General features: G+C 42.2%; 1 protein-coding gene across 3 annotated transcripts in view; it reads right to left on the minus strand.

The window, feature by feature from the left end:
* The window catches only part of LOC143781839 (ATP-dependent translocase ABCB1-like), a 576,903-nt gene that overhangs the window by 67,517 nt on the left and 482,935 nt on the right, over positions 1-26,451 (minus strand). For all 3 annotated transcript variants that reach the window (XM_077268724.1, XM_077268723.1, XM_077268725.1), the window contains 3 exons: positions 12,073-12,150; positions 10,663-10,746; positions 7,755-7,958 (listed from right to left, as the gene is read on the minus strand). In XM_077268724.1, coding sequence (XP_077124839.1) covers positions 7,755-7,958; positions 10,663-10,746; positions 12,073-12,150 — 366 coding nt within the window. The remainder of the gene's footprint in view (positions 1-7,754; positions 7,959-10,662; positions 10,747-12,072; positions 12,151-26,451) is intronic.

Genomic DNA, 26,451 nt, shown 5'->3' on the forward strand with positions numbered 1-26,451 from the left:
AGAGCTCATGCGGATTAAAAAAAAAACAATTCTGCTACGAACAGCAGGCTAGATCTGAGTTTGAAATTGTTTTGAAAACATATTTGATTATACCAAAAGCAGGCTACATTTCATCTTTTCATTCTTTGGTGCACATATTGTTCTCCATACAGGGGTGCATATGATAAAATATAAATTTGTTCTGTTACTACCGTGCTCCAAAGATTTGGCCACATCTGAAGTTGTCATTCTTTTGTGCTCATGTTCTGCTGTATCCGAGGCTCTTCAATAGTAACAAATATAATATTTTCTGTTACTACTATGCTATATAAAGCAGGCCACATTTTATATTTTAATTATTTAGGGCTGGAATTAATTAAGTTATTATGCTTTGCTTATATAGTGCTATTTTATTCCGCAGCACTTTACATACATTATCATCACTGTCTCCAATGGGGCTCACAATCTAAATTACCTATCAGTATGTCTTTGATGTCTTTGGAGTGTGGGAGGAAACCTGAGTAAACACACACAAACATGGGGAGAACATACAAACTCCTTGCAGATGCAAGGGGCCCTACTCATCTTGTCTATGTAAGAACCTGCCCAATATGAGCTCTCTGATACCTTCCCACTGCAGGATATATTTTGGTAGTTCTTTACCTTGACTTATCCATTAGCACACTAGCACCTTTTAGCATCACAGGATGCATGGGGTTTGTGCAATATTGATGTATTAGTGAGTAGTCTCTCCTTGGGTTCTGTTGTTTCCTGAATGGTATGATGTCACATTCTAAATATTTTTTTTAAACAATTGTAATAAAAATTGAAACTTTTCTATTTCATCCACCGTTGTACTCCTTATTCTCCTATATCTCTCAGTTAAGTTCAAGTGGGATATTATTCCCTAACTTACCACTAGATGGCAGATTAATAGTTATTTATAAAAAATAGAAGTTTTTTTCTGAGCACAACTGATTTTTGTGTATGAGTTATATATTGGGATGAATAAACATCCCCCTGTCTTTGCAGTAAATAGTCCTTTCAAAATTCAGCACAAGCAGCTTCATGATTCTATATAAAAATACAAATATTTTTTATTACAAAGCTTTTTATAGTCTGTGTAAAGATTTTCAGAAAATTTTATGTATATATTTGATTTGAAGACATAGTGTACGACCTACAAAGGAAACTTACCTTCTATGTAATACAATAAAAGAACATCCTATAATGTATGAATTCATGCCATATCTGTACCATGTGTTGTCTTATCATGTACTACCTTGCAATCCTTATGTTTAGAAAAATAAATAAATAAATAAATAATATATATATATATATATATATATATATATATTATATGTAAAAAAGATTTTTGTATTGTCATTTAAAAAAAAGAAGAGTTCTCCAGTTCTTAATTGGATGAGTTAGTAAATAGATAGGAGGTACCTTATTTTTTTGGCCCAGTTATCGGATATTTAAAGTTTGATTAGTGACTGGCAGATGAGTGACATTTGTAGGCCTGGTGCTGTGAGTTGTGCCAAATTCAGGCAACACAAATGACGAACATCCAACTTGGAGAGCAAGTATCTCCACAAATTTTGGGCAGATAGCACAAAAAAGTTGCATCAATTTCTATATACAGTGCCTTGCGAAAGTATTCGGCCCCCTGGAACTTTTCAACCTTTTCCCACATATCATGCTTCCAACATAAAGATACCAAATGTAAATTTTTGGTGAAGAATCAAGAACAAGTGGAACACAATTGTGAAGTTGAACGAAATTTATTGGTTATTTTAAATCTTTGTGGAAATTCAAAGACTGAAAAGTGGGGCGTGCAATATTATTCGGCCCCCTTTAACTTAATACTTTGTTGCGCCACCTTTTGCTGCGATTACAGCTGCAAGTCGCTTGGGGTATGTCTCTATCAGTTTTGTACATCGAGTGTTAGGTGTCGAGTTCCCATCTCTGCACAGGGGGAATCTCGAACCATCTCTGCTGCAGTCTCCCATTCTTCTCCAGCCGCAGTGGAGCATGCTCAGCAGAGACGTTGGTCCCAGCGTCTGACTCAGGCTGACACTGGGCAACTGGTGACTACTGTTCTTCCAGGCTCTGCCTTTGTAGCCAGCGCTGATCAGCAGCGAGCAGATCTTTCTGGGACTAAGTCCTGCTTTTCCCATACTGGGCATGCCCACGGGATGATCTCCCATTGAGGTCGGGGGTCACATGCGCAGGTCCTGAAGCGGTTCCTGTTGGACCACTAGGAAGGTCCTTGAGTGCTAAAACTATAAAAGGTTCGCATGGCCACACGGCCATGCGCTAGTATCAAACCAATGTTAAATAGTTCAGCGCCAGTGTGGTCATGCTTGTATGTGGCCAGGGTTTGGCTGAAATAAGCCCCTAGAATATCGGCACCTTCGGTGAGGAGTTGTTTGTCTGCTATGATAACTGCATGACCACAGTTTTGCTCTGTTTGGTAGCTGTGTTCCTCTGTGAGGTTAACAGGGCACATCATCTTGTTATTCTAGCGAATCTGTGAAGTAACAGAGTTCGCTAATACCGCCATATAGAGCCTCCTATTACTAGCAGCAGGTTTCTCTCCTGCACGGTGGACCCCGGGTTGCGAACACACCAACTGTCTCATATATATATATATATATATATATATATATATATATATATTCGATGCGTTCCGCCAACCCTAACATCGAGAGACTGAAATTCTTGCCCATTCTTCCTTGGCAAACAGCTTGAGCTCAGTGAGGTTTGATGGAGATCGTTTGTGAACAGCAGTTTTCAGCTCTTTCCACAGATTCTGAATTGGATTGAGGTCTGGACTTTGACTTGGCCATTCTAACAACTTCAATACATTTATTTGTGAACCATTCCATTGTAGATTTTGCTTTATGTTTGGGATCATTGTCTTGTTGGAAGTCAAATCTCCGTCCCAGTGTCAGGTCTTTTGCAGACTCCAACAGGTTTTCTTCAAGAATGGTCCTGTATTTTGCTCCACCCATCTTCCCATCAATTTTATCCATCTTCCCTGTCCCTGCTGAAGAAAACCAGGCCCAAACCATGATGCTGCCACCACCATGTTTGACAGTGGGGATGGTGTGTTCAGGGTGATGAGCTGTGTTCCCTTTACGCCAAACACATCGTTTGGCATTGTTACCAAAAAGTTTGTTTTTCGTTTCTTCTGACCAGAGCACCTTCTTCCACATGTTTGGTGTGTCTCCCAGGTGGCTTGTTGCAAACTTTAAACTACACTTTTTATGGATATCTTTGAGAAATTGCTTTCTTCATGCCACTCTTCCATAAAGGCCAGATTTGTGCAGTATATAACTGATTGTTGGATTGTTGTCCTATGGACAGACTGTCCCACCTCAGCTGTAGATCTCTGCAGTTCATCCAGACTGATCATGGGCCTCTTGGCTGCATCTCTGATCAGTCTTCTCCTTGTTTGAGATGAAAGTTTAGAGGGACGGCCGGGTCTTGGTAGATTTGCAGTGGTATGATACTCCTTCCATTTCAATTTGATCGCTTGCACAGTGCTCCTTGGGATGTATAAAGTTTTGAAAATCATTTTGTAGTAGAGCGCAAGTGTTATGGATGTGGGCATCCCGGGCATCTGCAGGCCACATGCCCAGCTATACAGTGGAGAAATCGGTCTCAGCCCAAAAAACCACCTCATGCACCTTCACATGGATATCAGCATCCAGGTTCCCTTACCTCCATCCCCAGAGTGCACATGGGAAGGAGTGCAATACAGCGCAGATGTTACCGATGTGGGCAGCCTGGGCATCCGCAAGACAGCTGCCCTCAGGGTCAATTGAGGATTGATCCTGAAATCGGCCTATCAATTATTTACAGCCAAACACAATGGAGGAAGAGGTGCCACCCCTACAAATTGATTTGTCTAATTGCTCAGAAACCCATGTTCGACCATTAGGGGTTTATGGTGTGCAAGCCACAGCCACGAGTTCCTTTAATCCTCAATGAAAGCACTTGCAGGAGGTTATGCTGGATGGTCGGAGAGTTGTTGGCTTTTGTGACTCTGGGACAGTTATCACTATAGCTGATCCCAGAGTGATTCGGCCAGAGGCAATACAGCATGGACCTAGGATTACCATTGAATTAGCTGGAGGCCAATGGAAAAACATCCCAAAAGCAAGTATAGAACTGGACTTTGGCTTTGGGGTCAAGCAATGCGTGGTTGGGGTGATGAGGGGCCTGCCTGCAGATATTGTCTTAGGAAATGATGTGAGAGAACTACAATGTCGATTTGTGGGTGCAGGAAGCAGAGTTTAACTCAAAGAGGATGTAAAATGGAGCCCACCTTTAAGCCTACAACTGCACCATAAAATAAAGATGAGGCAGTTGACACAAACGCTAATGAATTGTTCAGACAGGAGCCATGAGTTATGACGGCCATGTTTATGTGTACTTGACAAGCGACCTGTTGAGGTCACTAGTATGTACACTACTTGAGGGGGAAGGGGTTGTAACAGCGTGTCCCCTCCCCTGACCTGTGTCCCTGGACTGCCATGTAATCACGTTTGAGTCAACAACCAGTAGGGGGAGCCCTCTCCCATGGAGGAATGGATCCCAGGACACCGAACAATAGACTCATGTGTTAGCTGACTCAGTTGTACGGTGACTTGCGAAGGGCTGGGATCTTATGCTGAGGCGAGATCCTGGTGCCCGTGTGTGGAGGGTTAAAAGCTGCCACGTGGAATGGTGTTATGCCCCTCATTTGTTGGATCCAGTGAACCCATCCCATTTGTGTTGTCCCAGTTCCCTATTCCAATAAATCTTGTTAGATTGTTTATCGGCCTCGTGTCTCTTTCTGCTCTGTCGCATACAGTGATGTATCATGTTTGTAACAGAAAAATATTTTTTTATTCTGAAACAGATCTGCACAAAGATGAAGTTCACCACAACTTAATGACAAGATGAGATTTAGCACGCCGTTTTTCAGAAAATATTCGCTCATCTCTAATAGTTACATATAAGGTGGGCTCCCCTTGACTGCTGCAGGCTTCAGCTGACTTGTGCCTCTAACAGCTGCAGGTGGAACCATGATCCACCCACAGCTGTTAACATATTATATGCCACTGTCAATCTCTGACAGCTACATTTAACATGCTCGCGCTGTAAGCGCGTCACTAATCTTGCACATGTAGATCTTTGTGGTTGTCAATGCCGGATTGCTATGAGCGCCACCCAGCAGTCGGCGCTACATAGCAAGTGATTATTTTAGCTGCATAGCTGTGTAGCACAAGCGATCAGATGATCGCAGTTCCCAGTCTCCCGTGGAGGCTATTGAAGCAAGTAAAAAGTAAAAAAAATGTTTTTAAAACTATTAAAAAATTAAAAAATATAAAAATTCAAATCACTCCTCCTTCAAAATAAAGCAACAAAGAAAAAAAAACACTATTTGGTATCGCCGCATTGCTAATCGCCCAATCTATCACTATACAAAAATAATTATTCCGATTGGTAAACGGCGTAACAATAAAAAAAGTAAAAACGCCAATACATGTTTGATATCTATGAACTCATAATGACCAGGAAAATCATAATGGCAGGTCAGTTTTAGCATTTTGTGAACGTGGCAAAATAGCAAAACTAAAAACAATTGTGGAATTGCACTTTTTTTTTCAATTTCACTGCACTTTGTATTGTTTTCCAGTACACTATATGGCAAACTAATAGAGTTGTTCAAAAATACAACTCACCCACCATATTGATGAAAAAATTAAACAGTTATGGCTTTGGGAAGAAGGGGAGCAAAAAATGGAAACTCAAAAACGGAAAAACTCAAGATGGTGAAGGGGTTAACCCCTTCACGCCGCGGCCCTTTTTCGTTTTTGCGGGGGTTTTTTCGCTCCCCTCCTTCCCAGAGTGATAACTTTTTATTTTTCTGTCAATATGGTCATGTGAGGAGGACTCATTTTTTGCGGGACGAGTTGTACTTTTAAATGACATCATTGGTTTTACGATGTCTTGTACTAGAAAACAGGAAAAAAATTCCAAGTGTGGTGAAATTTCAAAAAAAGTGCAATCCCACACTTGTTTTTTGTTTGGCTTTTTTCCTACGTTCACTAAATGCTAAAACTGACCTGATATTATGATTCTCTAGGTCATTTTGAGTTCATAGACACCTAAAAATTCAAAACTTTGTTAAAAAAAAATAAATTGCCGATACCCATAGCGTGTCCATTTTTCGTGATCTGGGGTCGGGTGAGGGCTTATTTTTTGCATGCCGAGCTGACGTTTTTAATGATACCACTTGTGCAGATACGATCTTTTGATCGCCTGTTATTGCATTTTAATGCAATGTCGCGGCGACAAAAAAAATGTAATTCTGGCGTTTCTAATTTTTTTCTCATTACGCCGTTTAGCGATCAGGTTAATGCTTTTTTTTATTGATAGATCGGGCGATTCTGAATGCGGCGATACCAAATATGTGTAGGTTTGATTTTTTTTAATTGTTTTATTTTGGATGGGGCGAAAGGGGGGTAATTTAAACTTTTATATTTTTTTCATATTTTTAAAAACTTTTTTTTTAACTTTTGCCATGCTTCAATAGCCTCCATGGGAGGCTAGAAGCTGGCACAACTCGATCGGCTCAGCTACATAGCAGCGATCATCAGATCGCTGATATGTAGCTGAATTGCAGGCTTGCTATGAGCGCCGACCTCAGGGTGGCACTCACAGCAGACTGGCATCAGTAGCCATAGAGGTCTCAAGGACCTCTATGGTTACCATCCTGACACATCGCTGACCCCCGATCATGTGACGGGGTTGGCGATGCGCTCATTTCCACCTATTGGAGTTAGCAATCCTAAAGCCAATATCAGTCATTTAACAAACCTTGCCACAACTTAGAACAAGAAGCCAAACCAGAAACTTCATTTGCAGTGGTCCAGCAACATTTAAGTGTTTTGATATCAGCGATCAAAATCACTGCTGTAATAGGCAGATGCTGACTGCTTCAACTCCATGTTCCCACACTCAAAAAGCTCAACACATGTTGGGGTTAATTTGATATAATCTGAATTGCACTAGACTATAAACCATTGTAAACCATAGTTTTTTGGTCTCCCTAAGTATACAGTAAATAGATAAAATAACAGTCTCCTATGAAGTCTCCTTCACAAAAGTACCAATACAGCAGCAATGGGAGCCTTTACCAGGCCAATGGTTGAAAGGGGAACACATAGGCACAATCTGCATATAATGTTTTTTGTTTTTTTTTAAATACTTGAACTCACGGTTGCTTAAAATAATAAATTGTGAATTTTGGCATTTTTAGGTTAGTCCTAGCAGGCTCCAGCAGCGTTTTGTAAAGAGGGTAGAGCTCGAGTGAGACAGGGATTGGACAAACACGTCTGATAAAATCATGATTTACACCACAAAAGTGGCATAAATTATGACAGACATTTAAGCGATCCCTTGACTACCATACATCTTTTGAAGTGGCACGTGGCAGCTGAAACATGCACTAAATTCATTAATGGGTGCATGCCCCTTAATAAATTTGACACTTCTTACTCCAGGCAGCTTTCATGAAATGGTGCATTAGTTGTTTCATTTTACATGTAGAGGGGATAAACTAAAATCATTGACAAATATGTGTAAAGCTTGTAAGCTTAATATATGTGCCAATGAAATAAATATGACCTTTTTTAAAAAAAAAAATCAGATGAACTAATTGTCTAGAAGATTGGATTGTTGATTGGTACATGAGAATGACAGAAATATTAATGTACCCTTCCAGCTTCCTCCAGGGCCTTGCGTTCACTGGAAGCGTAACGTAAGAGAGACTTCTCCTTACAAATGTTAATTCCAATTACTATTGGAGCAGATACAAACATGAGTAGTGTCAGTTGCCAGCCATGTACAAAGGAAATGATGACTGCAGCAAGCAGAATGAACACATTCGTTGTTAGTGCTCCCAGTGGCATTCCAGTAGCCTAGAAGATAGAAGTGTTATTGAAGTTAAGAAATCGCCAGAGAGGACAATGTCTTGTGTCAAAGCTGAAAATGAGTGTTGACATCATCCAGTGTAATAATATACCTAATTTTGTCAATATATTTGGCATACTTTTATGACTGAACATTGAAGTAATGTCAGAAATAATTACAGTATGAAACATTTCATCAAAATGTCAGAAATGTCTCAGCGATTCCTCTGCAGTTGACCAGAAGACACAGCAGAGAACACATTGCATGGAAAACCTCTTGATGTTTTTAGCCAGCAGGGCAAAAATATGTTCTGTTGTGTATGAGATGTTATACAATTGCCCTTACTAGCATACTTAATTATTTAAATGCTCTCCAATGTTCCAATTTAAGCTCCCTTTCCCTTTCCTTGTCCTGGCATTTCCTAGTCTGTGTTGTTTTAACCCCTTAATGACAGCCAATACGTCTTTTAACTGACCTGACTATAAGAGAATAGCCTCCCCATACAGGTGACAATCCAGCAGCTGTCGGCTGCGCACTAACTTGCTGTATCAGTCATGATCAGTGTTTGCACCGTCCAAATCTGTTTAACCCCTTAGATGCTGCTGTCAATAGTTACTACATCATTCTAAATGGTTAACAGAGTGTGGGGGCTTCCTCTTTATCCCAATTGGTGCCCTCAGATCATGATTTTGTGGTCCTGATGTTTGCCATGGCAATTCATGACCAAATTGCGGCCTTAGAGTCTGCCGGCTGTTGTAGCCTGTTCAGAAGTTAGCGGCACTTATGTGGTAAAAATGCACATTTTCATTTCTGTCATACCACTTTGCATTAATTCCTGTAAAGCACCTGAAGGGTTAATAAACTACCTGACAGCAGTTTTCAATATGTCAGGGGGTGCTGTTTTTAAAATGGTATCATGTTTGGGGGTTTCTCAACATATGAAACCCCTAAAGTCACTTCAAACATGGATAAGACCCTAAAAAAATTTTTTTTGTAAATTTCCTTGAAAAAAATGAAAAACTTATGCTACATTTTTAAACCTCCTAAAATTCTAACAAAATAAAATAACATTTTACAAATGGTGCTGATGTAAAGCCGACATGTGGGAAATGTTATTTATTAATGGTTTGCTGTGGTATGACCATCTGGATTAAAGGGATAATCATTAAAATTTTGAAAATTGCTAATTTTTTTAACATTTTTCTGAAATGTTTGATATTTTTTATAAATAAACACAAAACATATTGACCTAAGTTTACCATTATCATAAAGTATAATGTGTCACGAAAAAACAACCTCAAAATCACTGGGATTTGTTGAAGCGCTGCAGAGTTATTACCACATAAAGTGACACTGGTCAGATTTCAAAAATTTGGCTCCGTCATTAAGGGGTTAAATTGCATAGAAGCTAAGCTCAGCTCTAATTTTCTGCTATTGCTTCCAAACAGTGTACGTAGTTGTGTTGTTCCCCTCAGTACAAACGGAGCTGTAAACAGCCAATTGGAGGGATGTCAGGTGTCTGACCCCAACTAACTGATATTATTGGATTATCCATAGGATAGGTCATCCGCCATTTCAGGGCTGGGTTATTTTCTCCTATTTTCGACCAGGCCTATTTTCAAGTTTTATCTTACATATGGTCTTACATGGGTCTATTTTCATATTGCTTAATTTGTTTTACAACCAAAAATGACAGTTAAAAAATATTTTGAACTGCTTTACCCTTTCCATCCAAATTATTTTTATCTATATTTTTTCCAACAGAATCAGAGCTTGAAATAGCGATCAGACTTTCATTTATTTTGCACACTTTGCCTCCCCTCCAAGGTCTTAAAAGACTTTAGGCAATATTTTAATTGTTGATTTCCTCTGTAACTCGGGCTGCCAAATTAACCCAAGTTAAATGGGAAATAAAGTACTCCTGCCTGCACAGCAGAGCTTACTATATTCATTAGGAGCCATAGGATCCCGTGCTTTCCCTGCACTTAACAATCACATGATTACTGGGTTCAGAGAAGAAAGCACTCTCAGTGCTTCCTAATCTGTATATATAAGCACTGGTTCAACATTATGTATACATCGATTGAAAAGGCAAACATGGTAATAAACTATGTTTGCCTTCTATGTTGGAAGTCTGGATGTTTTTTGCAACCCCACCTTCCCGCCCCATATCTGCATGATCTCATGCAAGCTGCGTACTCTGTATTGACATGTTAGAAATTCAGTGCAAAGTAAAGTGCAGACTGCCAGGAGGTTTATAGTCTATGCGGAGGGGAAGGGGGTCCAGAAGTAGTTAAAATTAAACTAGTGGACAACCCTTTTATAAACATTCTTTCTTGAACCTTATGAAGCAAGTGTACTTACTTTGTAAAAATCGCATCAAAGTAGCTGTAAAATTAAAATGAGTACTCTAAGAATCAATCTAAAGCTGGACTCACCTTTATATTAAAACATAAAAAAATCAAAAAACATACCATGAAAGAACAACCTAACCAAAACCAGTCAAAATGACAAATGCACTGACAGCGCATTTCATGGTATGTGTCACCTTAATGTTAGCCTGGAAAATCTTCAAATACGCATATATGCGCTCCACTTTTGCATGGACTTTCAAAGTAAGTACACCAGCCTCATAAGAATCTAAGAGATCTGTTAAATTATGTATGGTTTGTATTGTGAAATCTGATGGTAGACTCTTGCTTTCATACTTACTCCTGTAGTCTGAGAGGCATTCATTGAAAGTCTTGTAAGAAGGACTCCGACAGAATTTTTTTGTTCGTCAAAATAGGCCATATCCTATTAATGGAAAGTGAAAAGAATTAGATGCTCTTGAATATGATATTTTCTGAGTTTTAAGGATGCAGAAGCTCTCTGTGAAAAAAAAATCCCACAAAGATCTGGAAGTTTAGCAGTTTAAAGGTAATTGAATCTTTGGTGGTTGGTGCTTCTACTGGATTTTTAGATAAAAAGATTTTTCCCAAATTTGAAATTTAAATGACAGGTGATCAACAGGAGTCCAGCCCATGGGAGCCCAGCCAATCCAGAACGGGGCTCAGATATACACTGTTGGAATGAAGGGGTGGCAGCATATCCTCTGGAAAATTCAGATGGTGGGAATCTCACAGAGATAGGTTGGGCTCCTACTGATAGGATTATAAGTTTCAATGATAAAAATAATAAGTCTCTAAAGGGAATCTGTTAGCAGGATTTCAGAACCTAAACTATTTATATACACATGTAGCTCCTTCAAAGACAAGTCCAGTAATGCCTTTACATGGCTAGTCCATTCCTCCATTACTGGGAAATCAGCATTTGAATAACTATGAATTCCAATGAATATGAATTTATATTGGCAGATGGCTCCATCGTCTGCAGTCACACAGTATAGAGACTGTCAGTCAAGCAGGAAGAGGGCATGCTGGGAATGGAATACGGCTGAAGTAACAGAGGCTTCAGATCTACCATAGTCCTTCAACGTCACTTGCATATCTTTTCAAATGTTGATTTCTCAGTAACAGAGGAATGGACTGGCCATGTAAAGGTATTGCTGGACTTGTTTTGAAAGAGCAACATGCACATACAGTACACAGTCTTTGGGGAGTAAAATCCAGCTGACAAATACCCTTTGAGGATGGAGTGGCACTTTAAAATAGCTTTTATTATCTTTACCTTCTCTCTAGTCTAGTCTTATCCCTGATTTCTCATGGGCAAAAAATATACCCAGAGTACTAGTAGTACCCACCACACACTGATGTTAACTCTAACTGGAAATATCTGCAATGTATCTTCCCTCTATGAAACACCGCAGGCAATAAAATGTTTCATTTAAAAATATATTATAACCAACTCTCATAATAGTTTTTTGCTCAACATGGAGCAAATTCATAATGACAACTCCTGACTTACAAGGTTCCATTAAGGTTTTTGTTGGGACTCCAGTAATTTTTATTTGAACAAAAGGGCTGCAAAGTGTACTATTCTGGCCATTAAATATATCATAGACTCTGATAAATTGGCAAAAATATCATAAGTTACTGTATATAAAGAAGCTGGGTAGTACCATATTAATATCCAGAATCTAATATTTGCTAGCAAGGAGAATCATAGAAACAACTATGTTACCTGTCGAAGAAGTGCCTTAAATGACAAAGATCTGAGCCTCATTGCGAGATTTTCCCCAGACTTTCCAAGCATGAAACCCTGAAAAATACATTATGTTAGAAAACATTTATTGCATCTTTTAATTCTAGTTTATTCAGAATTACAGTGGCATGTAAATGTTTGGGCACCCCTGGTCAAAGTTACTGTTATTGCGAACATTTAAACAAGTTGAAGATGAAATGATCTCTAAAAAGCTTAAAGTTAATTTTAGGCAATATATATATATATATATATATATATATATATATATATATATATATATATATATATATATATATATACACAGTGGGGCAAAAAAGTATTTAGTCAGTCAGCAATAGTGCAAGTTCCACCACTTAAAAAGATGAGAGGCGTCTGTAATTTACATCATAGGTAGACCTCATCTATGGGAGACAAACTGAGAAAAAAAAATCCAGAAAATCACATTGTCTGTTTTTTTATCATTTTATTTGCATATTATGGTGGAAAACAAGTATTTGGTCAGAAACAAACAATCAAGATTTCTGGCTCTCACAGACCTGTAACTTCTTCTTTAAGAGTCTCCTCTTTCCTCCACTCATTACCTGTAGTAATGGCACCTGTTTAAACTTGTTATCAGTATAAAAAGACACCTGTGCACACCCTCAAACAGTCTGACTCCAAACTCCACTATGGTGAAGACCAAAGAGCTGTCAAAGGACACCAGAAACAAAATTGTAGCCCTGCACCAGGCTGGGAAGACTGAATCTGCAATAGCCAACCAGCTTGGAGTGAAGAAATCAATAGTGGGAGCAATAATTAGAAAATGGAAGACATACAAGACCACTGATAATCTCCCTCGATCTGGGGCTCCACGCAAAATCCCACCCCGTGGGGTCAGAATGATCACAAGAACGGTGAGCAAAAATCCCAGAACCACGCGGGGGGACCTAGTGAATGAACTGCAGAGAGCTGGGACCAATGTAACAAGGCCTACCATAAGTAACACACTACGCCACCATGGACTCAGATCCTGCAGTGCCAGACGTGTCCCACTGCTTAAGCCAGTACATGTCCGGGCCCGTCTGAAGTTTGCTAGAGAGCATTTGGATGATCCAGAGGAGTTTTGGGAGAATGTCCTATGGTCTGATGAAACCAAACTGGAACTGTTTGGTAGAAACACAACTTGTCGTGTTTGGAGGAAAAAGAATACTGAGTTGCATCCATCAAACACCATACCTACTGTAAAGCATGGTGTGTTATGACCCCAATGGCAGAGGGTCTCAGAGGTTATTACCAAGTCTGCACACACAAAAAACCAGCTCATAGGGCAGTGGTAACTAGGCTAACCGTATACCTGATCCTAGCACAACAAATAGCAGTAGCCGGGGAACGTACCTACGTTGGTTCTAGACGTCTCGCGCCAGCCGGAGAACTAACTAACCCTAGAAGGGAAACAATAGACCTTTCTTGCCTCCAGAGAAAAGACCCCAAAAGTTGGATACAAGCCCCCAACAAATAATAACGGTGAGGTAAGAAGAAAAGACAAACGTAAGAATGAACTAGGTTTTAGCAAAGAGAGGCCCACTGACTAATAGCAGAATATAGGAAGATGACTTATACGGTCAGCAAAAACACTATCAAAATTTCCACGCTGAATATTCAAGAACCCCCGAACCGTCTAACGGCACGGGGGGGGGAATATCAGCCCCCTAGAGCTTCCAGCAATATCAGGAATCACATTTAGTACAAGCTGGACAAAGATAAGAGCAATGCAAATAACCAAAAAATAAGGAAGCAGGACTTAGCTTATTTTGCAAAGAACCAGGACCAGCAGAAAGGAGCAAACAGAAAGGAACTGATTACAACGATGCCAGGCACCAGACTGAGAATCCAGGGAGTTTAAATAGCAACACCCCTGGACTAACGAACCAGGTGGGTACCAAGCTGGGGAAAGAAAATCAAAGTGTCATGTCGCTAGTGACCACAAGAGGGAGCCAAAAAGTTTAATTCACAACAGTACCCCCCCCTTAAGGAGGGGTCACCGAACCCTCACCAAGACCACCAGGGCGATCAGGATGAGCAGCGTGAAAGGCACGAACCAAATCGGCCGCATGAACATCAGAGGCGACCACCCAGGAATTATCCTCCTGACCATAGCCCTTCCACTTGACCAGATACTGAAGCCTCCATCTGGAGAGACGAGAATCCAAGATCTTCTCCACCACGTACTCCAACTCGCCCTCAACCAACACCGGAGCAGGAGGCTCAACAGAAGGAACCACCGGCACAACGTACCACCGCAACAAAGACCTATGGAACACGTTGTGAATGGCAAACGACACCGGAAGATCCAAGCGAAAGGACACTGGATTAAGGATTTCCAAAATCTTATAAGGACCGATGAAGCGAGGCTTAAATTTAGGAGAGGAGACCTTCATAGGAACAAACCGAGAAGACAGCCACACCAAATCCCCAACGCAAAGTCGGGGACCCACACCGCGGCGGCGGTTGGCAAAACGCTGAGCCTTCTCCTGTGACAACTTTAAGTTGTCCACCACATGATTCCAAATCCGCTGCAACCTATCCACCACAGAATCTACCCCAGGACAGTCAGAGGGCTCAACATGTCCCGAGGAAAAACGAGGATGAAAACCAGAGTTGCAGAAAAATGGCGAAACCAAAGTAGCGGAACTAGCCTGATTATTAAGGGCAAACTCAGCCAATGGCAAGAAGGTCACCCAATCATCCTGATCTGCAGAAACAAAACACCTCAAATAAGCCTCTAGAGTCTGATTTGTTCACTCAGTTTGGCCATTAGTCTGAGGATGAAAGGCAGATGAAAACGACAAATCAATGCCCATCTTAGCACAAAAGGATCGCCAGAACCTGGAAACAAACTGGGATCCTCTGTCAGACACGATATTCTCAGGAATGCCGTGCAAACGAACAACATTCTGAAAGAATAAAGGAACCAGATCGGAAGAGGAAGGCAGCTTAGGCAAGGACACCAAATGGACCATCTTGGAAAAACGATCACATACCACCCAGATGACAGACATGCTCTGAGACACAGGAAGATCTGAAATGAAATCCATGGAAATGTGTGTCCAAGGCCTCTTCGGGACAGGCAAGGGCAAGAGCAACCCGCTGGCACGAGAACAGCAAGGCTTAGCTCGAGCCCAAGTCCCACAGGACTGCACAAACGACCGCACATCCCGTGACAAGGAAGGCCACCAAAAGGACCTAGCCACCAAATCTCTGGTGCCAAAAATCCACGGATGCCCTGCCAACACCGAGGAATGAACCTCGGAAATGACTCTGCTGGTCCATTTATCAGGAACAAACAGTCTGTCAGGTGGACAAGAGTCAGGTCTACCAGCCTGAAATCTCTGCAACACACGTCGCAAATCCGGAGAAATGGCCGACAAGATAACTCCCTCTTTAAGAATACCAGCTGGCTCTGAGACTCCAGGAGAGTCAGGCACAAAGCTCCTAGAAAGAGCATCAGCCTTCACATTCTTTGAACCCGGTAGGTACGAGACCACAAAGTCAAAACGGGAGAAAAACAATGACCAACGGGCCTGTCTAGGATTCAGGCGTTTAGCAGACTCGAGATACATCAGATTTTTGTGATCAGTCAAGACCACCACACGATGCTTAGCACCCTCGAGCCAATGACGCCACTCCTCAAATGCCCACTTCATGGCCAACAACTCCCGATTGCCAACATCATAGTTCCGCTCAGCAGGCGAAAACTTCCTAGAAAAAAAAGCACATGGTCTCATTATAGAGCAACCAGGGTCTCTCTGCAACAAAACGGCCCCTGCACCGATCTCAGAAGCATCCACTTCAACCTGGAAGGGAAGTGAGACATCAGGCTGACACAAAACAGGCGCCGAAGTAAACCGGCGCTTCAGCTCTTGGAAAGCTTCCACGGCTGCAGGAGCCCAGTTAGCAACATCAGAACGTTTCTTGGTCATATCCGTCAAAGGTTTAACAACGCTAGAAAAATTAGCGATAAAACGACGGTAGAAGTTAGCAAAACCCAAGAACTTCTGAAGACTCTTAACTGACGTGGGTTGAGTCCAATCATGAATAGCTCGGACCTTGACTGGGTCCATCTCCACCGCAGAAGGGGAGAAAATAAAACCCAAAAAGGGAACCTTCTGCACTCCAAAGAGACACTTTGAGCCCTTGACAAACAAAGCATTCTCACGCAAAACCTGAAACACCATCCTGACCTGCTTTACATGGGAGTCCCAATCATCAGAAAAAAACAAAATATCATCCAGATAAACGATCATAAATTTATCCAGGTACTTCCGGAAAATATCATGCATAAAGGACTGAAACACTGAAGGGGCATTAGAGAGCCCAAAAGGCATCACCAAGTACTCAAAATGACCTTCGGGCGTATTAAATGCAGTTTTCCATTCATCTCCCTGCTTAATGCGCACAAGGTTGTACGCACCACGAAGATCTATCTTGGTGAACCACTTGGCACCCTTAATCTGGGCAAACAAGTCCGACAACAAAGGCAAAGGATACTGAAATTTAACAGTGATTTTATTCAGAAGCCGATAGTCTATACAAGGTCTCAAAGATCCGTCCTTCTTGGCCACAAAAAAGAATCCCGCACCAAGAGGGGAAGAGGATGGACGAATATGCCCCTTCTCCAGAGACTCCTTGATATACGAACGCATTGCGGTATGCTCAGGTACAGACAGATTAAATAATCTTCCCTTAGGAAATTTACTACCCGGAATCAAATCTATAGCGCAGTCACAGTCCCTATGAGGAGGAAGAGCACTGGACCTGGACTCGCTGAATACATCCTGATAATCAGACAAATACTCAGGAACTTCCGAAGGAGTAGAGGAAGCAATAGACACCGGCGGGGAATCGCCATGAATTCCCTCATAGCCCCAACTTGACACAGACATTGCCTTCCAATCCAAAACTGGATTATGGGTCTGTAATAGTGTTGAGCGATACCGTCCGATACTTGAAAGTATCGGTATCGGAAAGTATCGGCCGATACCGGCAAAATATCGGATCCAATCCGATACCGATACCCGATACCAATACAAGTCAATGGGACTCATGTATCGGACGGTATTCCTGATGGTTCCCAGGGTCTGAAGGAGAGGAAACTCTCCTTCAGGCCCTGGGAACCATATAAATGTGTAAAAGAAAGAATTAAAATAAAAAATATCGCTATACTCACCTGTCCGACGCAGCCGGGACTTCAGCGAGGGAACCGGCAGCGTTGTTTGTTTAAAATTCGCGCTATTACTTGGTTACGTGAATTCCCGGCTTGTGATTGGTCAGGTCGGCCATGTTGCCGGGACGCGGACCAATCACAGCAAGCCGTGACGAAATTACGTCACGGCTTGCTGTGATTGGTCCGCGTCCCGGCAATATGGCCGCCCTGACCAATCACAAGCCGTGACGTCACGGGAGGCTGGACACGCGCTCATTTTAAAATGGGCACGTGTCCAGCCTCCCGTGACGTCACGGCTTGTGATTGGTTGCGCCGCGGTCAACCAATCACAAGCCGGGAGGCTGGACGCGCTCATTTTAAAATGGGCGCGTGTCCAGCCTCCCGTGACGTCACGGCTTGTGATTGGTTGCGCCGCGGTCAACCAATCACAAGCCGGGAGGCTGGACGCGCTCATTTTAAAATGGGCGCGTGTCCAGCCTCCCGTGACGTCACGGCTTGTGATTGGTTGCGCCGCGGTCAACCAATCACAAGCCGGGAGGCTGGACGCGCTCATTTTAAAATGGGCGCGTGTCCAGCCTCCCGTGACGTCACGGCTTGTGATTGGTTGCGCCGCGGTCAACCAATCACAAGCCGGGAGGCTGGACGCGCTCATTTTAAAATGGGCGCGTGTCCAGCCTCCCGTGACGTCACGGCTTGTGATTGGTCAGGGCGGCCATATTGCCGGGACGCGGACCAATCACAGCAAGCCGTGACGTAATTTCGTCACGGCTTGCTGTGATTGGTCCGCGTCCCGGCAACGTGGCCGACCTGACCAATCACAAGCCGGGAATTCACGTAACCAAGTAATAGCGCGAATTTTAAACAAACAACGCTGCCGGTTCCCTCGCTGAAGTCCCGGCTGCGTCGGAGAGGTGAGTATAGCGATATTTTTTATTTTAATTCTCTCTTTTACACATTTTAACATTAATGTTGTTGCGATACCCGATACCCGATACCACAAGAGTATCGGAATCCCGGTATCGGAATTCCGATACAGCAAGTATCGGCCGATACCCGATACTTGCAGCATCGGAATGCTCAACACTAGTCTGTAACCATGGCAGACCCAAAACGACCAAATCATGCATTTTATGCAGAACCAGAAAACGAATCACCTCCCGATGTTCAGGAGTCATGCACATGGTTACCTGTGTCCAAAACTGCGGCTTATTTTCCGCCAATGGCGTAGCATCAATACCTCTAAGAGGGATAGGATTTACCAACGGCTCAAGAACAAAACCACAGCGTTTGGCAAATGAAAAATCCATAAGACTCAGGGCAGCACCTGAATCCACAAACGCCATAACAGGGTAGGAAGACAATGAGCAAATTAAAGTCACAGACAAAATAAATTTAGGTTGCAAATTACCAATGGCGACAGGACTAACCACCTTTGTTAAGCGTTTAGAGCATGCTGATATAACATGTGTAGGATCACCACAGTAAAAACACAACCCATTCTGACGTCTATGATTTTTCCGTTCATTTCTAGTCTGAATTCTACCACATTGCATTAAATCAGGTGTTTGTTCAGACAACACCACCAGAGGATTAGCGGCTTTGCGCTCCCGCAAACGCCGGTCAATTTGAATAGCCAGCGCCATGGAATCATTCAGACTTGTAGGAATGGAGAAACCCACCATCACATTCTTAATGGCTTCAGAAAGGCCATTTCTGAAATTTGCGGCCAGAGCACACTCATTCCACTGAGTAAGCACGGACCATTTCCGAAATTTTTGGCAATACACTTCAGCTTCATCCTGGCCCTGAGAGATAGCCAGCAAAGCTTTTTCTGCCTGAATTTCAAGATTGGGCTCCTCGTAAAGCAACCCGAGCGCCAGAAAAAACGCATCAATATTTGCCAATGCCGGATCTCCTAGCGCTAACGAGAAGGCCCAATCCTGAGGGTCGCCCCGCAAGAGAGAGATAACAATTTTTACTTGCTGAGCTGAGTCTCCAGACGAACGAGGTCTCAGAGATAGAAACAATTTACAATTATTCCTGAAATTCCTAAACTTAAATCAGTCTCCAGAGAACAGTTCAGGAATAGGTATTTTAGGTTCTGACATAGGACTACAAGTAACAAAATCTTGAATGCCCTGCACACGAGCAGCAAGCTGATCCACACTAGTAATCAAAGTCTGGACATTCATGTCTGCAGCAAGCTCAAGCCACTCAGAGATAAAGGGGAGGAAGAAAGAAAAAAAAAAAAACTCAGAATTTCCTTTCTTATAATCCCTCTTCTGCAATGCATTAAGTATTACTTTTGGCCTGGCATACTGTTATGACCCCAATGGCAGAGGGTCTCAGAGGTTATTACCAAGTCTGCACACACAAAAAACCAGCTCATAGGGCAGTGGTAACTAGGCTAACCGTATACCTGATCCTAGCACAACAAATAGCAGTAGCCGGGGAACGTACCTACGTTGGTTCTAGACGTCTCGCGCCAGCCGGAGAACTAACTAACCCTAGAAGGGAAACAATAGACCTTTCTTGCCTCCAGAGAAAAGACCCCAAAAGTTGGATACAAGCCCCCAACAAATAATAACGGTGAGGTAAGAAGAAAAGACAAACGTAAGAATGAACTAGGTTTTAGCAAAGAGAGGCCCACTGACTAATAGCAGAATATAGGAAGATGACTTATACGGTCAGCAAAAACACTATCAAAATTTCCACGCTGAATATTCAAGAACCCCCGAACCGTCTAACGGCACGGGGGGGGGGGAATATCAGCCCCCTAGAGCTTCCAGCAATATCAGGAATCACATATAGTACAAGCTGGACAAAGATAAGAGCAATGCAAATAACCAAAAAATAAGGAAGCAGGACTTAGCTTATTTTGCAAAGAACCAGGACCAGCAGACAGGAGCAAACAGAAAGGAACTGATTACAACGATGCCAGGCACCAGACTGAGAATCCAGGGAGTTTAAATAGCAACACCCCTGGACTAACAAACCAGGTGGGTACCAAGCTGGGGAAAGAAAATCAAAGTCTCTAGTGACCACAAGAGGGAGCCAAAAAGTTTAATTCACAACAATGGTGGTAGAAACATCATGCTTTGGGGCTGTTTCTCTGCAAAGGGGCCAGGACGACTGATCCGGGTACATGAAAGAATGAATGGGGCCATGTATCGTGAGATTTTGAGTGCAAACCTCCTTCCATCAGCAAGGGCATTGAAGATGAAACGTGGCTGGGTCTTTCAACATGACAATGATCCAAAGCACACCGCCAGGGCAACGAAGGAGTGGCTTCGTAAGAAGCATTTCAAGGTCCTGGAGTGGCCTAGCCAGTCTCCAGATCTCAACCCTATAGAAAACCTTTGGAGGGAGTTGAAAGTCCGTGTTGCCAAGCGAAAAGCCAAAAACATCACTGCTCTAGAGGAGATCTGCATGGAGGAATGGGCCAACATACCAACAACAGTGTGTGGCAACCTTGTGAAGACTTACAGAAAACGTTTGACCTCTGTCATTGCCAACAAAGGATGTATTACAAAGTATTGAGATTAAATTTTGTTTCTGACCAAATACTTATTTTCCACCATAATTGGCAAATAAAATGATAAAAAAACAGACAATGTGATTTTCTGGATTTTTTTTTCTCAGTTTGTCTCCCATAGTTGAGGTCTACCTATGATGTAAATTACAGACGCCTCTCATCTTTTTAAGTGGTGAAACTTGCACTATTGCTGACTGACTAAATACTTTTTTGCCCCACTGTGTATATATATATATATATATATATATATATATATATATATATATATATATATATATATATATATATATATATATATATATTTAGGCAGCTGCTTCGAATAACCCATGGCATCTGTTTTTGACACAAGGTTGGAGGAATCTGGGTTGTTATAGAGCTGTGAAATTTGCATCACCTGGCCTTTCCTAAAGGTACCGTCACACTCAGCGACGCTGCAGCGATATAGACAACGAGCCGATCGCTGCAGCGTCGCTGTTTAGGTCGCTGGGGAGCTGTCACACAGACAGCTCTCTCCAGTGACCAACGATCAGGGGAACGACTTCGGCATCATTGAAACTGTCTTCAACGATGCTGAAGTCCCCCTGCAGCACCCGGGTAACCAGGGTAAATATCGGGTTACTAAGCGCAGGGCCGTCATTGCGCTCTGCTTTACTGCTGGCGCTGACACATTCAGTGCAGGAAGTTCTCGGCAGCAGCGCGTAACCCTGTGGAACCCGGGGGACGTGACAGACATCAGAAGGTGACTATGTACTGTTTTTTTTACTTTTACAATGGTAACCAGGGTAAATATCGGGTTACTAAGCGCGGCCCTGCACTTAGTAACCCGATGTTTACCCTGGTTACAAGTGAACACATCGCTGTATCGGCGTCACACACGCCGATACTGCGATGACAGCGGGTGATCAAGCGACGAAATAAAGTTCTGGACTTCTAGCTCCGACCAGCGATATCACAGCAGGATCCAAATCGCTGCTGCGTGTCAAACACAACGAGATCGCTATCCAGGACGCTGCAACGTCTCGGATCGTAATCGTAATCGTTCACACAGACCGCTCTCCAGCGACCAACGATGCCGAGGTCCCCGGGTAACCAGGGTAAACATCGGGTTGCTAAGCGCAGGGCCACGCTTAGTAACCCGATGTTTACCCTGGTTACCAGCGTAAAAGTAAAAAAAACAAACAGTACATACTCACAAAGCACAAATAAAGAAAAAAAACGGCCAAAAAGCCGCAGCCAGCTCACCAACCAGACCAAAGGCTCGTAGCAAAGGAGTCCGTCCTGACCCAGACGTAGAATATCAGTAGCAAGTCCAAAATATGTAGATACTCCAGCTTCGATAAAATCGGTAAAGTCTTTATTATTCCAAAGTGGTTAAAATATATTCCTTACAAACAGTGGACCACATAGGTGCTATATAAAGAAATTTAGCAACGCGTTTCGACCATAACGGTCTTACTCATGCCTAAGTCAGAGCAGGAATGACATTACATATATAGGTCTCATGGTTTAAGGTCCGCCCCTTGAGAATCACATGATCCACCTCATAGGTCCTGCAGATATTCACATTTAAATGACTTATAATACAAAGAAATACATAGAATTATACATATATAAAAATAGAGACAGATAATAACTATAAATAGTTAGTAATGATATAAAATTTCGTTTCTTTTATTTAATCCTAACGGGAAGCGAGTGTTTAAATTATATATCCAAAAAGCCTCTCGCGTGAGTATGCGTCTTTTCATTTCTCCTCCCCGTTTAGGAAAATGTATTTTTTCTATGCCATGCACTCTGAAGGTAGTGGTATTACCATTATGCACTGTATGAAAATGTCTTGCTGCCATAGATACGTTTCTATTTGGAATGTCACAATTATTTATATCCCTAAGATGCTCCGCTATACGAGTTTTAAGTTTTCGTGATGTGCACCCTACATACGAGACATGACATATTGTGCAATCTATTTTGTAGACAACATTTTTCGTATGGCAATTTATAAAGCTGTTAATAGTATAGCTTTTAGTTTTTTCTGTATTTTGGAAGGTTTTACTTACTTGTGCGTGAATGCACGTACTACAGGCAGCGGTACCGCATTTAAAAAAACCCTTACAGTTCAGCCATGTTTTGGATCCAGAGGTTGATTTAGACATAACCGAGTTAGGAGCAATTGTGTCACCAATTGTGCGTGCTCTTCTGGCTACTATATTTATTCCATCACTTAATATCTGCGTTAGCATGCTGTCCTTGTATAAAATGGGTAATCTTTTATTTATAATTTTTTTGATTTGGTTATACTGAGGGGAAAATTGTAGACATAAATATGGTTTTCTGGCAAGTGTATTATTTTCCGCATTTTTTAGATACCAGCATATCCTCTCTACATTTATGTTCCACTATATTTGTGGCTCTCTCTAGTGTCCAGTTTGGATAATTTCGGATTTTTAGTTTATTTTTTAATTTTTGAAATTCCTTTAATTTATCTTCCTCCTGACTACAGTTACGTTTTAATCTAGTGAGTTCCCCCACAGGTATGGATTTGATAGTGTGGGCTGGGTGGCTGCTATTCGCGTGTAAAATTGTATTACCACTGATGGGTTTCGTATGGGTACGACTAATAACATATTCCCCGGTAATTCCACATAATTCCAGATCTAAGAAGGAAATACTTTTCTGATTAAACACAAATGTGAATTTTAAACCAAATTCATTAGAATTGATGTATTCCACAAATCCCGGTATGGCAGACACATCGCCCCCCCAAATAATGAGGGTGTCATCGATGTATCTGCCATACCAGGAGATGTGTTCAACATATGAATTCTCCTCAGAATATATGAATTTTTGTTCCCAATAAGCCATTGTTAAATTGGCTAGGGACGGCGAATATTTCGCCCCCATGGGAACTCCTGACTTCTGTGCGTAAATTTCACCATTAAACGAAAAGATGTTATGCTTTATAAGAAAGAATGTTATTTTCAATGCATAATTAATAAGATCCTGTGAATATTGACCATAGTCCCTTAAATGAAACTCTAGCGCTTTCATAGCTAGCTCATGTGGTATACTAGTGTATAATGACACCACATCACAGCTGAGCCAGGTATGATTGCTTTCCCATTTCCAATTTTTGAACTGTCTCAGAACCTCTCTGGAGTCCTTTATATATCCTGGCATTTTCATGACTATGGGTTGCAGCAGCGTGTCTACCCAATCACAAAGGTGTTCTAACATAGATCCAATTCCTGAGACTATCGGACGCATTGCCGGCAACCCTGTACATTTATGTACTTTCGGCAAACCATACATAATAGGAAGCTTGGGAGATTCTACATAAAGATATTCAGCCTGTTTATTATTAATGACTGCTAAGTATAATCCCTCCTGTATTAGCTCCGCAATTTTACTATTGTATTCTTTAGTTGGATTGTTTTTAAGTGCCTCATAGGTGGATCTATCTGATAGTAATTCATGCATTTTGTCTACATAGTCATTCTTATCCAGAATGACTATGAGACCCCCCTTGTCACTCCTTTTTATGACGATGTTCTCCATGGATTTTAATTCTTCCAGGGCTTTACGTTGTCTATAAGATAGATTTCTCCGTGCTGCTTTATTAGGATTTAATTTTAGTTCTTTCAAGTCTTTTTCTACTAGTTCTTGGAACTTATCCATGCATTCTGCTCTAGTTTGTAGAGGGTAAAAGTACAGATTTTTAGTTTTAAAGGTTTTAGATACATTTTGTAACTCCTCTTCAGATTCGTGTTGATTTTCCTTAGATAACTTTAATAAGCAGTTCAGTGCAACCTGTTCCTTAAAATCCATATTTTCGAACTCATTTATCACAGGATTGAGATTTTGATTTTGATTAAAGTCAGTTGGGTCTTCTGAGAAGAAATGCTTTTTTATAGTGAGATTTCTTATAAACTTATTAATGTCTAAAATAGTCATAAATAAATTGAAATCTACATCTGGCACAAAATTTAAACCCAAAGCCAACACATTCAGTTGTTCATGTGTCAATATTTAAATATCAATATGTAGATTTCAATTTATTTGAAATTTATTTAGTTCGAAAATATGGATTTTAAGGAACAGGTTGCACTGAACTGCTTATTAAAGTTACCGTATTTTCCGGCGTATAAGACGACTGGGCGTATAAGACGACCCCCCAACTTTACCAGTTAAAAAATAAAATCTTCTTAAAAGTCGGGGGTCTTCTTATACACCCTATGTCGTCTTATAGGGCCGGTGAATATGTGCCTTTTGGGGGGGGGGGAGTGATCCTGATGAGGACGAGGGGGCGTCTCACAGGAAAGTGAGTATCCCCCATTACCTTATCATAGCGCTGCAGCGTGGGGTCTCTGTGCTGGGAGCGGCGGCTGCTGTGCTGTGCTGTGCTGTGCTGTGGCGGCTCCTCTTCTGCAGTGTGGGGCCTCTGGTGCTGTGGGGCGGTGGCGGCGGCGTATCTTCATACAGTCGGGGCTCCTCCGGCATCTCAAAGACTGGAAGCCCCGCCGGCAACTCCATGGGTACAATGCGGTCAGGTGGCCTCCGGGAAAATGGCCGCTGCTCAGATTCAGATCTCGTCCCGAGATCTCGGGAGACGAGATCTGAATCTGAGCAGTGGCCATTTTCCCGGAGGCAGCTCAATAGGTGCGATGCGGTGGCCCGGCCGCTGGGGGCTGCGCATGCTCAGATTCAGATCTCAACGAGATCTGAATCTAAGCAGCGGCCATTTTCCCGGAGGCCAGCGCATTGTACCGATGGAGTTGCCGGCGGGGCTTCCAGGCTGAGATGCCGGAGGAGCCCCGACTGCATGAAGATACGCCGCCGCCGCCGCCACCGCCACCGCACCAGAGGCCCCACACTGCAGAAGAGGAGCCGCCACAGCACAGCAGCCGCCGCCGCTCCCAGCACAGAGACCCCACGCTGCAGCGCTATGATAAGGTAATGGGGGATACTCACTTTTCTGTGAGACGCCCCCTCGTCGTCATCAGGATCACTCCCCCCCCCCACCCACCATATACACCCGGCGTACAAGGCGATTCCCGGCGTACAAGACGACCCCCGACTTTTAAGAAGATTTTCAGGGGTTAAAAAGTCGTCTTGTACGCCGGAAAATACGGTATCTAAGGAAAATCAACACGAATCTGAAGAGGAGTTACAAAATGTATCTAAAACCTTTAAAACTAAAAATCCGTACTTTTACCCTCTACAAACTAGAGCAGAATGCATGGATAAGTTCCAAGAACTAGTAGAAAAAGACTTGAAAGAACTAAAATTAAATCCTAATAAAGCAGCACAGAGAAATCTATCTTATAGACAACGTAAAGCCCTGGAAGAATTAAAATCCATGGAGAACATCGTCATAAAAAGGAGTGACAAGGGGGGTCTCATAGTCATTCTGGATAAGAATGACTATGTAGACAAAATGCATGAATTACTATCAGATAGATCCACCTATGAGGCACTTAAAAACAATCCAACTAAAGAATACAATAGTAAAATTGCGGAGCTAATACAGGAGGGATTATACTTAGCAGTCATTAATAATAAACAGGCTGAATATCTTTATGTAGAATCTCCCAAGCTTCCTATTATGTATGGTTTGCCGAAA

This window comes from Ranitomeya variabilis, chromosome 6, assembly GCF_051348905.1.
Source record: "Ranitomeya variabilis isolate aRanVar5 chromosome 6, aRanVar5.hap1, whole genome shotgun sequence".
NCBI classification, from domain to species: domain Eukaryota; kingdom Metazoa; phylum Chordata; class Amphibia; order Anura; family Dendrobatidae; genus Ranitomeya; species Ranitomeya variabilis.